The sequence below is a fragment of the Macaca nemestrina genome, chromosome 6, assembly GCF_043159975.1.
Source record: "Macaca nemestrina isolate mMacNem1 chromosome 6, mMacNem.hap1, whole genome shotgun sequence".
In the NCBI taxonomy this organism is placed as follows: Eukaryota; Metazoa; Chordata; class Mammalia; order Primates; family Cercopithecidae; genus Macaca; species Macaca nemestrina.
Genome location: NC_092130.1, coordinates 140,364,768 through 140,378,759, shown reverse-complemented (window position 1 = coordinate 140,378,759; position 13,992 = coordinate 140,364,768). Strand labels below are relative to the sequence as shown.

Genomic DNA, 13,992 nt, shown 5'->3' with positions numbered 1-13,992 from the left:
TACAGGCTTGAGCCACCGCGCCCAGCCTAATTTGGAGTTCTTAAATGTATATTCTATAGATATCATGCAGTAAATGGTAGCTAGCTTACAAAAACCTTTTTAGCCATAATATAGCCAAAAAAATCACAGCTTTATAAATATTTACTGAGGGCCTAGTAAGTACCACAAATTATTCTAAGAGCTGAAGACACTATACAAGTTAGATAAATTCCTTACTATCCTGGAGCTTACATTCCTACAGAAGAAAAACAACATATAAACAAAATACACTAAACACACTAAATAAGTGTATACAGTAACTTCAAAAAGGGAGAAATGCTAAAAAACAAAATGGGCTGATGTAATAGAAAAAGGGTGAGTAAGGGATGTTACTTCAGACTTGGTAATCAAAGAGGGAACTGCTGAGAAAATGACAAATGAGCAGAAATCCAAAGGACGGGAAGACAGGCATCAGAAAACCAGAGAAAAAAGGTTTTCAGACAGAGTCATAACACAAAGTTGCACAATAACTATGTTCAAAAAAATGAAGAAAGCCCATCTGGCTAAAATGTAGTGAAAATAAGCACAGTTTAAGATGAAGTTGATTTGGTAGGCAGGGACTCAGTCTTTCTTAAATCTAATTTAATTATTCTTCCTTATATTACTTTCAATCAAGTTTAATAGCCTGTTAAATATTTTTTGGCTGGGCACGGTGGCTCACACCTGTAATGTCAGCACTTTGGGAGGCCGAGGCAGGAAGATCACTTGAGGTCAGGAGTTCGAGACCAGCCTGGCCAACATGGCAAAATCCCATCTGTATTAAGAACACAAAAATTAGCTGGGTGTGGTGGCACACACTTGTAATCCCAGCTACTCGGGAGGCTGAGGCAGGAAGAATTGCTTAAACCTAGGAGGAGGAGGTTGCAGTGAGCCAAGATCACGCCACTGCACTCCAGCCTGGGCGACAGAGCAAGACTCCACCTCAAAAAAATATATATCTTTTTAGTTATTTTCTAAAGCAGTATATACATTACTCAAAAATAAATGCTAAAGAGCAAAAAATTTAATCATGTTATAGTGTTCTCCACCCAAAACAAAGCATCCAATCCCACTGGTTTTAGTGAAATGACTCAATCTTTCGACATACAGGCAGAAAACAAAAGTTATTGTGCTTGTCTACGATGCTGATATCTCTTCTCTGTCACAGGAAATTCAGAGGGAATCCAATGGCAATAACAGAATAGCTTTTCCTTCCACACATTAGTGTGGTCCAGGAAAACAGCAAAGTTAATGAACTTTTAACAGGCATTTACAGGAGTTTCTAAAGATGTTTTATGGATGTACTCAAAGTATTCATAATTAAGGATTTACATTTGGTTTTCTTCTAAGACACACTAGTTAATCTTACACAGTTCTGTAAGATAAAAATCTTTATGCCTAAAATACCACAAATGAGAATTCACAACCTAACATTAGGTAGTTAAGTTAATAGATCTTGATTGTTATTTATTTTCCACCCTTTATTCCCAATTTGAGATGCTAGTATTTCATACCTTAAGCACCATTTTAAGTTTTATATTAAAATATAATAAAAGATTACACCAGAATCAAAAATAAAACAGACCTAAAAGCTAACATGTTGGTTCCTCAACTTTGATTCATTTTTACAAAAATTATTAACAAGAAATCTTATCACCACTCTTACCAGTTTTGTTTTGTTTTTAAGGAACAAAGAAAAAAGTGCTTCTTGCTTAGTATTACTTCATTTTCTTTTAAATTCTCAAACTCTTCAACACCACATGGAAGATACCAGTCAAAGGCACACAGGCCTGATTTTAGATTTCTGGATGATCTGAAGTGTATTCTGTCCCAACCAAAGGCCTGTTAGGCTACTATTCCTGCTGGTCATATATACATCTTCTAAAAATCATCTATTTATTCAAATCAACAATTCTCATACTGTCAAGTGTAATTTTTCTAATATATTTTCTTCGCAGAGGACAATGCTTTAAGATTTTTATAAAAATATGGCTCTCAACAGATACCAAACAGAGCAAAGAGACAGACATAGGCACAATGTCTTTCTAATGGCTGCACTAATAGAGAGGGCAATATAATGTTATTTATCTCCCAATATGATGCAGTATAAAGCACAAATGTTACCTATGACATATACTTGCCAAAAATATTTAGACTCTAAATTTAATCTCTACACCTAACTTTCATTTACAAGAAACACTTGAGATAGAGGAACAAATTAAACGACACACACAAGGAAACAATCAAACAGAAAATTGGTCTGGACTCTTCCATCAGTCAATGTCATGGGGGATAAAAGTAGAAAACCCAAGGACATCAAAAGACACTAAAGAGACATAATAACCAAATATAATGTGTGAACTCCTTAGATCCTGGTTTTAAAAACATATACTGTAAAAGACATTTGGGGGAAAACTGGAAAAACCTAAACAGGAACTAATATTAGATATAAAATTGTTAATTTTCTTAGGTTAGGTAAAGATATGTTAGATAACACCCTTATTCTTAGAAGAAACGTGAGGAATTAGGAGTAGGTGTCATAATGTCTGAAACTTACTTTCAAATAGAGCAGCAAAAAAACCCTGTAAATATGCAATTATGTATGCCTGTGTATGTGTGTGTGTATGCATGTGTAGAAAGACAGGGATAAAGCAAATATTAAGAATTGTTGAGTCTAGATAGAGGAAATATGTGATTGTCCTATTCTTTTGTTTTGTTTTGGAGACAGTGTCTCACTCTGTCACCCAAGCTGGAGCACAACAGCAGAGTCACAACTCACCGTAGGCTCAACCCCTGGGCTCAAGCAATCTTCCTGCCTCGGCCTCTCAAAGCACAAAAATTACAGACACAAGCCACCACACACAGCCAGAAGTTTTTAAAACTGGAACTGGAATCATACTAGATATACTATTTATTTATTTATTTGACAGGGTCTCACTCTGTTGCCCAAGGTGGAGTACAGTGGCAAGATCATAGCTCACCACATCCTCGAACTCCTGGGCTCAAGCAAATCTCCCACCTTGGCCTCACAAAGTGCTGGGATTACTAGTATAAGCCACCACACCCAGCCAATTGTACTATTCTTTAATATAGATTTGAAATTTTTTCAAAATAAAAAAGGCCTTTTCCACCATAGATTATAGAGATACCATTCTATATTTTCTTCTATTAACTACATAGTTTTACCTTTCACAAATTTTTAATCCCTCCAGGGTCCATCTTTGTACATGGTATTAGATACAGATCCAGTTTTATTTTCCTCTATGTAGTAATCCAGTTTTCTCAACAGAATCTACGAAAAATTTGTCTTTTCCTCACTGACTAATGAAAAATGATTTTTGGTCCCTCTTAAAAATCTAAGCAGAAAAAGGAGAAAAGGAATAAAAAAGTAAGAAAAAGAGGAAAGGAAAAAAGAAATGGGTACATATAGGAACAACTTAGGTAAGGAAGGGCTAAAAATAAATGAAGCTATTATCAAATTCCTATACAGTAAGTCATATTTATTCAAGTATATAATAAGTAAATGGCAAAGAATAACTAAATACCTGTTTTTTTAATGTACATGCCCTCAAAGCTATTCAGGAAATGCCTAATTTACCCGATACATAATGTCATAAGCAGAAAGTTTCCAGCGATAAGACCACCTTTTACTGACCAATCACTTGAATTACATTTTACTTAGCATTTACTCTTCTTTAGGCACAACAAAAATGACGGCAAAGCAGGGACATAATTAGCGTCCTGAAAACTATTTTACAAACTTTCATTGCATCCTGAAAACTATTTTACAAACTCTCATTTTTCAGATGACTTTGAAACACTTTATTTCTTTGACTAATTTAGCACCTAAAATAGATTTTAAAAACATGAATTTATCAAATTCATAACTCTTCATCCCATTACTGACACTGAGCTAGAAAATGTAAGCTGTTCTCCATTAAAAAAAAAAATAACAACTTTAAATACATACCTTTTATTTTCAGCCAAACTGGCTCCTTCGTCCTTCAGCTGTTTACTTTTCTCAGCACAGCCTTCAAGAAGAATTTCTTTCCTACGTTTAATGGCATGAAGCCAGTTCCCTTCATCGTTGTCAACTACATCCTTCTCATCAGCAGCTTCAGCTTCAAACTGCTGGGAAGTGACCTTTGAGACCTTCTCACCAATTTTCCTCTTCCACCCAAAGGAAGCCATTCTGGAAAATTAAAAAGAAACAGCTTTAAAATTCAAACTTGGTTCTTTTTTTTTTTTTTCAGATGGAGTCTCACTCTTGTGGCCCAGGCTGGAGTGCCGTAGCACGATCTTGGCTCACCACAACCTCCGCCTCCCGGGTTCAAGCGATTCTTCTGCCTCAGCCTCCCGGGTAGCTGGGATTACACACATACACCACCCACGCCAGCTAATTTTTGTATTTTTACTAGAGACGTGGTTTCTCCATGTTGACCAGGCTGGTCTCGAACTCCCGACCTCAGGTAATCTACCCACCTCGGCCTCCCAAAGTGCTGGGATTACAAGTGTGAGCCACCGTGCCTGGCCCAAAACTTGGTCTTTTATGGAAGTATTCCAACCAATAGGTAAAGAGAAAATAACAGGATTAGACTATCACCATTTTTCAACCCTAATTAGTGGCTGTAGGCAATAATCATCAGTGGCCACTAACATCACTAAGAAAGACAACTGGACATCACACACCTCCTGATGGAGGTAGCATGCCACTCATGAAGTAAGTACTCCTACAAAAATTAACACTGAGTCAGATCAGGCCTCTACCATTTTATAAGAAATACGGGATAAAGTGAAGCATGTTCAATAACACATCAGAGATGCAGATAGCAAAAAACAGAAACTAAAGGAAAATAAAGCTGGTTTCTTCAAGAAATAAACTGCCAGGAAAGAAAGAAGAGAAAGAAGGGAGGTGCCACCATGCCCGGGTAATTTTTTGTATTTTTAGTAGAAACAGGATTTCACCATGTTAGCCAAGCTGGTCTCAAACTCCTGACCTTAGGAGATCCACCCGCATCAGCCTTCCAAAGTGCTGGGATTACAGGCGTGAGCCACCACACCCAGCCAGAAGGAAACATTTAGGAAAAAGGAGGAATGGGAACACTGATTTGATATTTGATGATATTAAGGAATTACTGCTACTTTTTTTTTTTTTTTTTTTTTTTTTGAGATGGAGTTTCACTCGTTCCCCCAGCTGGAGTGCAGTGGCGCAACCTCAGCTCATTGCAACCTCTGCCTTCCAGGTTCAAGCGATTCTCCTGCCTTAGCCTCCAGAGCAGCTGAGATTACAGGCATGTGCCACCACGCCTGGCTAATTTTGTATTTTTAGTAGAGATGGGGTTTCGCTATGTTGGTGAGGCTGGTCTTGAACTCCTGACCTCAGGTGATCCACCCACCTCAGCCTCCCAAATTGCTGGGATTATAGGTGTGAGCCACCGCACCTGGTAAATTACGGCTATTATTTCTTTGGTGTGATAATAGTATTGTAATTACGCTTATAAAAAGAACCCTTAGCTTTTAGAAATACAAACTGAAATATTTCATATGAAATTATAAGACATCTAGGAATTGTTTCAAAGTAATCAGTGGAGGTTGGGAGTACAATGGAAGAGAAAATATCGATGAAGTTAGATTGCTTTTAATTGATAACTAATGAAATTAAGTGATGAGTACATAGTGGTCATTGTACTTTTTCCTTTCATATGTGTTAAAACTTTCCAAAATAAAAAGGTTTTAAAAGATTCAAACTTGGTAAATGACTTAACTCACAAAATTATTGGGTAAATTTTAAAATAACAGATGCTGACTGGGCATGGTGGCTCACGTCTGTAATCCCAGCACTTTGGGAGGCCAAGGCCAATGATCATTTGAGGTCAGGAGTTTGAGACCAGCCTGGCCAACATGATGAAACCCCATCTCTACTAAAAATACAAAAATTAGCCAGGCGTGGTGGTACACGCCTATAATCCCAGCTACTTGGGAGGCTGAGGCAGGAGAATTGCTTGAACCGGGGAGGCAGAGGTTGCAGTGAGCCTGGGCAACAGAGCAAAACTGCATCTCAAAAAAATAAATAAATAAATAACAGATGCTGAACTTCTTGGTAAATCTGCAATGATATACAAATGTGAGAAATAAAGAAAGACAAGATAAACGATAAAACAAAGTTAACGGAAATCCTGAAATAATTCAACAAATATTTATTTAGAGAAGAGATTAACTGAGGGATCCAAAAATTTACTAGTTGTATAGATGGTCTTCAAGATACTGAGAAACACCGGGAACTGTATATTAATTGTATAAAATTCTTTATATCTGTGTACATTTTGGAGAATAGTGTTTAAGGTTTCATTCCATTCTTAAAAGAGTCTATAACCACAAGGAGATTTGGATCAAATGATCAACTAGAGAAATAGAGAAAAAAAGCAATGAACCAAAAACATAAAGAAAAGCAACAAATCAGAGGGCTTTACGAAACCACCAAAGAATGGGCATTGTGGGAGTATGGGAGGGAGAGAATTGAAATAGTGTGTTAAGTTCGAGCAGGTTTCAAGGTCCTCATCACTGATGCACATGGCTGAAGTGATATATAAGCACAGGCCTATCTCAGAGTTGTTGCACGGTCCGTTCCAGACCACTGCAATAAAGTGAATAATACCAAAAAGTGGGTCACAGAAATGCTTTGGTCTCCCTATGCATATAAAAGTTACATTTACACTACACTATAGTCCATTAAGTGTTATAGCATCATCTTTAAAAATGTACATGCCTTGCTAGGCACAGTGGCTCATGCCTGCAATCCTAGCACTTTGGGAGGTTGAGGCGGGCAGATCACAAGGTCAGGAGTTCGAGACCAGCCTGACCAACATGGTGAAATCCCGTCTCTACTAAAAATACAAAAATTATCCGGGCGTGGTGGCATGTGCCTGTAATCCCAGATACTCAGGAGGCTGAGGCAGGAGAACCACTTGAACTCAGGAGGCAGAGGTTGCAGTGAGCCGAGCTCGCACCACTGCATTCCAGCCTGAGCGACAGAGTAAAACTCCGTCTCAAAAAAAAAAAAAAAAAAAGTACATGTCTTCATTTAAAAACATTTTATTGCTGAGAAATGCCAATGATCATCTGAACCTTCAGCAAGTCCTAATCTTTTTACTGGTGGAGAGTTTTTCCTCAATGTTGATGGCTGCTGACTGATCAAGGTGGTGGCTACTGAAGGCTGGGGTGGCTGTGACAATTTCTTAAAATAAGACAACAGTGGTCAGGCATGTTGGCTCACGCCTGTAATCCTAGCACTTTGGGAGGCTAAGGCAGGTAGAGGTGTTGAGCCCAGGAGCTTGAGACCAGCAAAACCTCATCTCTACAAAAAATTTGTAAAAACTAGTCAGGCGTAGTGGTACACATCTGTAGTCCCACCTACTCAGGAGATTGAGGCAGGAGGATCACCTGAGCCCAGGAGGTTAAGGCTGCAGTGAGCCATGATCATGCCACTGGACTCCACCCTGGCACACTGGGTGATAGGGTAAGACTTTGTCTCAAAAAAAAAAAAAAAAGACAACAATGAAGTTTGCTGCATCGACTGACTCTCTCTTTCATAAAAAATTTTTCTGTAGCATGCAATCCTATTTGGTAGCATTTTACCCACAGCAGAACTTCTTTCAAAATTGGACTTAATACTGTCAAACCCTGCCACTGCTTTATCAACTAAGTTTATATAATGTACTCTAAATCCTTTGTTGTCATTTCAACAATGTTAACAGCATCTTCACCAGGAGTAGGTTCCATCTCAAGAAACCACTTTTTTTGCTCATCCCCAAGAAGCAACTCCTCATCCTTTCAAATTTTATCATGAGATTGCAGGAATTCAGTCACATCTTCAGGCTCCACTTCTAATTTGAGTTCTCTTACTATTTCCACCACATCTGCAGTTATTTCCTGCACTGAAGTCTTGAACCCCCAAAAGTTATCCATGAAGGTTGTAATCAACTTCTTCCAAATTCCTGTTGATGTTGATATTTTGACCACCTCCCATGAATCACAAATATTATTAATGGTTATCTAGAATTAGAATCCTTTCCAGAAAGTTTTCAATTGACTTTGCCCAAATGAAGCAGAAGAATCACTATCTATGGCAGCTACAGCCTTACAAAATGTATTTCTTAAATAGTAACACTTGAAAGTGAAAATTACTCCTTGATCCATGGGCTGCAGAAAAGATGCTGTGTTAACAGGCATGAAAACAACATTCATCTTGTACATCTCCATTAGAACTCTTAGATGACAGGGTGCACTGTCAATGAGTAATATTTTGAAAGGAATCTTTTCTTCACGAGCAGGTCTCAACAGTGGGCTTAAAATATTCAGTAAACCATGCTGTAAACAGATGTGCCATCACCCAGGCTTTGTTGTTCCATTTATAGAACATAGGCAAAGTACATTTAGCATAATTCTCAAGGACCATAGGATTTTGAGAATGGTAAATAGACATTGACTTCAATTTAAGGAGTCAGCCTGTCTTCTGATGCTTTAAAGCCAAACATTGACTTCTCTGCAGCTATGAAAGCCCTGGAGAGTATCTTCTTCCAATAGAAAGCTGTGTCATCTACACTGGAAGTCTTGTGGCCGGGCGCAGTGGCTCACACCTGTAATCTCAGCACTTTGGGGGCCAAGGTGGGAGGCTCACAAGGTCAAGAGATCAAGATCATCTTGGCCAACATGGTGTAGCCCTGTCTCTACTAAAAATACAAAAATTAGCTGGGCGTGGGTGGCGCATGCCTGTAGCCCCAGCTACCGGGGAGGCTAAGGCAGGAGAATTGCCTGAACCCAGGAGGTGGAGGTTGCAGTGAGTCAAGATCATGGCCATTGCACTCCAGCCTGGGCAACAGAGCAAGACTCTGTCTCAAAAGAAAAAAGAAAAAAAAGAAAATCTCATTTAATGTAGCCAACTTCATCAATTATCTTAGCTAGATCTTTTCTGGATAACATCAGCATGTGCTGCTTTACTCTGCACTTTCATGTTATGAAAATGGCTTCTTAAACCTCATAAACGAACCTCTAGTAGTTTCAAACTTTACTCTGGCAGCTTCTTCACCCCCCTCAGCATTCACAGAATTGAAAAGAGTTAGAAACTTCCTCTAAATTAGGCTCCTGCTTAAGGGAATACTGTGGCCGGTCTGATCTATCTAGACCACTCAGAGCTTCTCCATATTAGCAATAAAGCTGTTTTTGCTTTCTTATCATTTGTGTGTTTACTGAAGTAGCACTTTCAATTTCATTGAATAACTTGTCCTTTGCATTCACCACTTGGCTGTTTGGTGCAACAGGCCTAGCTTTCATCCTGCATTGGCTTTCAACATGTCTTCCTAAAATCATTTCTAGCTTTTGATTTAAAATGAGAGATGTGTAACTCTTCCTTTCACTTGAACACTTAGAGGGCATTGTAGGATTAACTGGCCTAATTTCAATATTGTTGTGTCTCAGGAAACAGGGAGACGCAAGGACAAGAAGAGAGATGGGAATAGCCAGTTGGTGGTACAGCATTTAAAACACACATTTATTAAAGTCACCATCTCATATGGGCATGGTTCATGGCAGCCCAAAATGATTACGACTGTTAACACCAAAGATCATCGATTACAGATCACCATAACAGATATAGTAATAATTAAAAAGTCTGAAATATTTCAAGAATTACCAAAACGTAACACTAAGTGCACACATGCTATTGGACAAATAGCACGAAAAGACTTGCTCGACACAGGGTTACTGTACAGTTGCAATGTGCAAAAACTCAGTCTCTATGAAGTGCGATAAAGTGAAGCACAATAAAATGATCCCTGTAATCACCAGAAGGAAGGTGAGAAAAAAAGTGAGGGTGGCTGTGAGGTCATTCACATGGAAAGACCTACGATAATGGCAGAATTTGGAGGGGTAGGAAAATTGTGAGTCATATGTCTGAGTTCTTAATGAATATGAGAGAGCCAATAAATCACAGCAATCAAGAAATATACAGGCTTGGCTGGGCACGGTGGCTCACGCCTGTAATTCCAGCACTTTGGGAGGCAGAGGCGGGTGGATCACCTGAGGTCAGGAGTTCAAGACAAGCCTGGCTAACATGGTAAAACCCCGTCTCTACTAAAATACAAAAAGTAGCTGGGCATGGTGGTGCATGCCTGTAATCCCAGCTACTTGGGAGGCTGAGGCAGGAGAATCACTTGAACTTGGGAGGTAGAAGTTGCAGTGAGCCAAGATTGTGCCATTGCACGCCAGCCTGGGCAACACGAGCAAAACTCCATTTCAAAAAAAAAAAAGAAATAAAGAAATATACAGGCTGATATAGGTGAACCACAAGCTTTCCACAGGAACTGAGATTTTTTTTTTAAACCTGGAGGACTAATGGATTATAAATTATGCTGGGGAATAAGAACAATGCGAACTCTCTCCCCAGACTGATCATAATATAGGAGAATGAGTTTCCCATGTTTGAAGATGATTATAAGTATCACAGGGGAAGATGGCTGAAAACGGGAAGTGTGGATATTATGGAACAGAAGTTGAAAGGCACACAGTGAGGACAACCTGAGAAAATACAGATCATTAGGAAAGACTCACAAGATATCAGTGTAAGACAAGATTAAAAAAAAAGTCTTGTATTTATGATTATCCCTAATGGTAACAAGAATGATGACCACGTTTTCCGGTTTCAAGTTTCCAAATGAAACTTTCTTTATTCATAATGTGAGGCACCAGGCACTGTGGGAACCCTACTAATACTAAAGGAAACCTAGTGTGTTTACTGGAGGCAAATTACAATAAAAATCATTGATCAAAGGAAAAAAAAAATCATTGATCAGACCTGTAGATTATATGAGGGGCTGTGATAGGGTCGGAAGGAAAGGAAAAAGTGAGATACAGACCTACAGATTTTTTTAAATTCATAGGTCATTCAGACTCCGATTACCCTCCCCATCTTCCAACCCAAACCACTGTTACAAATGCTGGGGACAAGCACAGGTTAAGGCCCAAGGTGGTGGTTCTCAACCATATGTGAAAAAGCCATGCACACTGTTGCCTCAGGTGTTTGAGTCATTCTCCTCCACAGATCCCTTGAGACCTTCTAGAGATCAGAGGCTGCAGAGGCCAGGACAGAATGAGGTAATGAGGGTGTGGGAGGCCTGATGCCACTAGCAATCGACAAGTTTAACCTGAAAGAGGGAGACAAAAATACATTCCTCTCAGACAAAAAGAAGAGTTAATATTGAGTGAAACATACAGGCAAGTTCAGGGATGGAGGGAAAGGAAAATGAGGAATTTCATGCCCTAAGCTTCACATTTCTCCAGCAAACAGCGGCTAGTCATCTGCTCAAAGTAAAAGGAAAATAACATATCTGAGTTCTTGAGAAAAACGGAAAAGATCTAAAATAGTCACTGTGGAGATAAGGAAAAGCAACAAAGGATAAATAGAGATACCAAACAGTAGTATCAAGGGCCCACTACGGTGTAAAAGCATGAATCTGTTATCAAGGCCATTAGCGAAGTTTTATATTTTCTTCAAAAGTGTCTGGAAACCACAGAGTACAGTCAATTTCAATACACGGTAAGCGCTACAAGAGAGTAAACAAAGGATGCCATGACATCAGAGAAGGGACACTTGAGGCTTTCTGGAGGACTTAAGCTTTGAAGTAAACTTAGCCAGGCTTAAAAAGGTGTGTGAATCCTAGAACATGCAAAGCACTTTCTGCATTGGAAAATTTAACACTCCCAGTTGTTTCAGATATCTTAAGCCGTACGAGTTTATTGTTCCTCTGTGACTATCTGAACATGAAATGAAAACTTCTTATGAAGGAGGGTTTCCTAAGTCTAGTTAGAAGCCCGAGGTGCCAACATCCTAGACTTAACATTTTTTTACCAGAATAAGAAACCATGTGGGTAAACCACAATCACACCGGTTTCATGTTCATGCTAAACTCATGAAACCAGACAAATTCAACCTTTTATACAGCATTATATTTCAGGAATGGCATAACAACTCTAAACAATGACGCTGTATTCTAAATTCCTGTACTGTTACAATGATCCCTATAGTAGGCGCTCAATATCTGTTGACGGCTTGACATTTACCCAGCTGCCAGAGAGGGCTTGTCTTGACTGTCTGAGGATGCAGCACCCAAAGGGAAAAACCACTACATGAACAAGATCAGGAAATCACAACAGCATCCTTCTGGGTAGAAGGAGGTATTCAGAGGTGAGGAATCCAAGAAACGATTTACCAAAAAACGCCACCGCAAGAGAAAAACCAGTATTAGCGACTTTCCCTTCATTGGTCAACAATAATAAAAATGCTCAGAAAGGCTGCCCCGGACGTCACCTGCGCGTGCACGGACGGCCCCGGGCCGCAGACACCTCTCCAGCGGGGAGCGGCCGGCTCGACCCGCCCCTCCCACCGCGCAGGGAACGTTGCGGCCGCGCAGCCTGGCGAAGGTGCCACTGCGGGCCCGACCCCTAGACTCGCTTGTCCCTGGTGACCAACCCTAGCGAACAGGCTCTACCGGATCCCGTCGGGTTTCTACTCCTACTCCGAAGGTCCTTTCTGCCCTAATCACAGCACCCACTCGCCTCGTTTTCCTCCTCTTCTTCAGCTTCCACCGCCGACCGGGCAACCCCAGTTACCTGATAACACCTCCCAAGGCCCCGTGTTTACATTCTGGCCCACTGGAAGCAGAAATTATCACGCCCAAATTCCTACCTGCCTGCCCTGGATCCCTGGTTTCCTAAGAAACGGGTTTGGCCCACCCCGGGGCGTTCGAACAGTCCACAGAAGCAGGCAAAGGAAAGACGACTCTGTCTTTCTCCTCCGCCAATCCCTTCTCCGAGACCACAAATCCCAGAAGTCACCGCGGCCGCCCCCACCGCATGACCTTCTGGGATTTGTAGTAATCAGGGCCACGCGGCTGGGCGCGCCCTCTAACAGCAGCACCGAAAGACCGCAGCGCAGGAGCGCGGGAAAATGAGGCTGCGCGGGGTGAGGAGCGCACCAGGAGGAGCAGCCCCAGCGGTACCGCGCAGCGTCGCGTCCAGTCAGTGGGGAATAAGGTGAGGGGAAAACGATTTTACGGGATTCAAAGGATTAGGATATGCTCCTGCCTAATAGCCTAGCTGATGAGGTCGGCCAGACGCAGAGAACAGCGAGGCAAAACTCGGTTATAAAGGGCTCGAGGCGGCGGGGCGGGGAAGCTGGTCAGGGAGGCTCCAGGCTGAACTGCAGCCTTCACGTGAAAGTTACAATGAGTTGGACTCGGAAGGCAGTATTACGGCCTGAACGTAGCTGTGCGTCATGTCTTGAAAATAAACGAGCACATGTAACAAAGGTAATCAAGATTGTTAATTTATCCAACTCTCCTGCCCAATACACTCGTTTTTGGAAGTCATGCTTTCTCAGCCTCAGCGCCATTAACATTTCAAACTGGATAATGCTTTGTTGGGGGACGGGGTGTCCTGTGCATTGTAGGGTACTTAGCAGCATCTCTGGTCTCTCCACGGGATGCCACCACTGGTCAGTTGTGACAGCCAATGGTTTCCCCAGACAGTGAAATTTCCCCTGGAAGAAAAACCACCCCTCCCACCCTGCCCCATTGAGAACCATTGATGTCGACCAACATTGTCCTGAGGGTCACCGACACTCTTTCAAAGCCAAAATTATTTTCATACTAATATGAAGACGTGATTTGCCCTTTGCACAATGCTGACGTTTGCACTCATGGTGGAAAAGCAACGGCAGGTCAAGGTGCTGGCGCCTCCGCAGGAATTACAGTAATGACACCAAACCGTACCGGGAGCTCTTCTTCACCACCACACGCTCACAGTAGGAAAAATGGGCCGGGCGCGGTGGTTCACGCCTGTAATCTTAGCACTTTGGGAGGTCAGGAGTTCGAGACTAGCCTGGCCAACATGGCGAAACCCCGTCTCTACCAAAAATACAAA

At 41.0% G+C, this 13,992-nt stretch overlaps 1 protein-coding gene across 1 annotated transcript in view; it reads right to left on the bottom strand.

Moving 5' to 3' along the window:
* Positions 1-12,912, bottom strand: part of LOC105487436 (tetratricopeptide repeat domain 33) — a 41,123-nt gene extending 28,211 nt beyond the window's left edge. The window contains exons 1-2 of the mRNA XM_011750885.3: positions 12,758-12,912; positions 3,989-4,210 (exon numbers count right to left, since the gene is read on the bottom strand). Of these exons, the coding sequence (XP_011749187.1) occupies positions 3,989-4,209 (221 nt within the window). The 5' untranslated portion in view covers position 4,210; positions 12,758-12,912. The remainder of the gene's footprint in view (positions 1-3,988; positions 4,211-12,757) is intronic.
* Between the last annotated feature and the right edge of the window lie 1,080 nt (positions 12,913-13,992).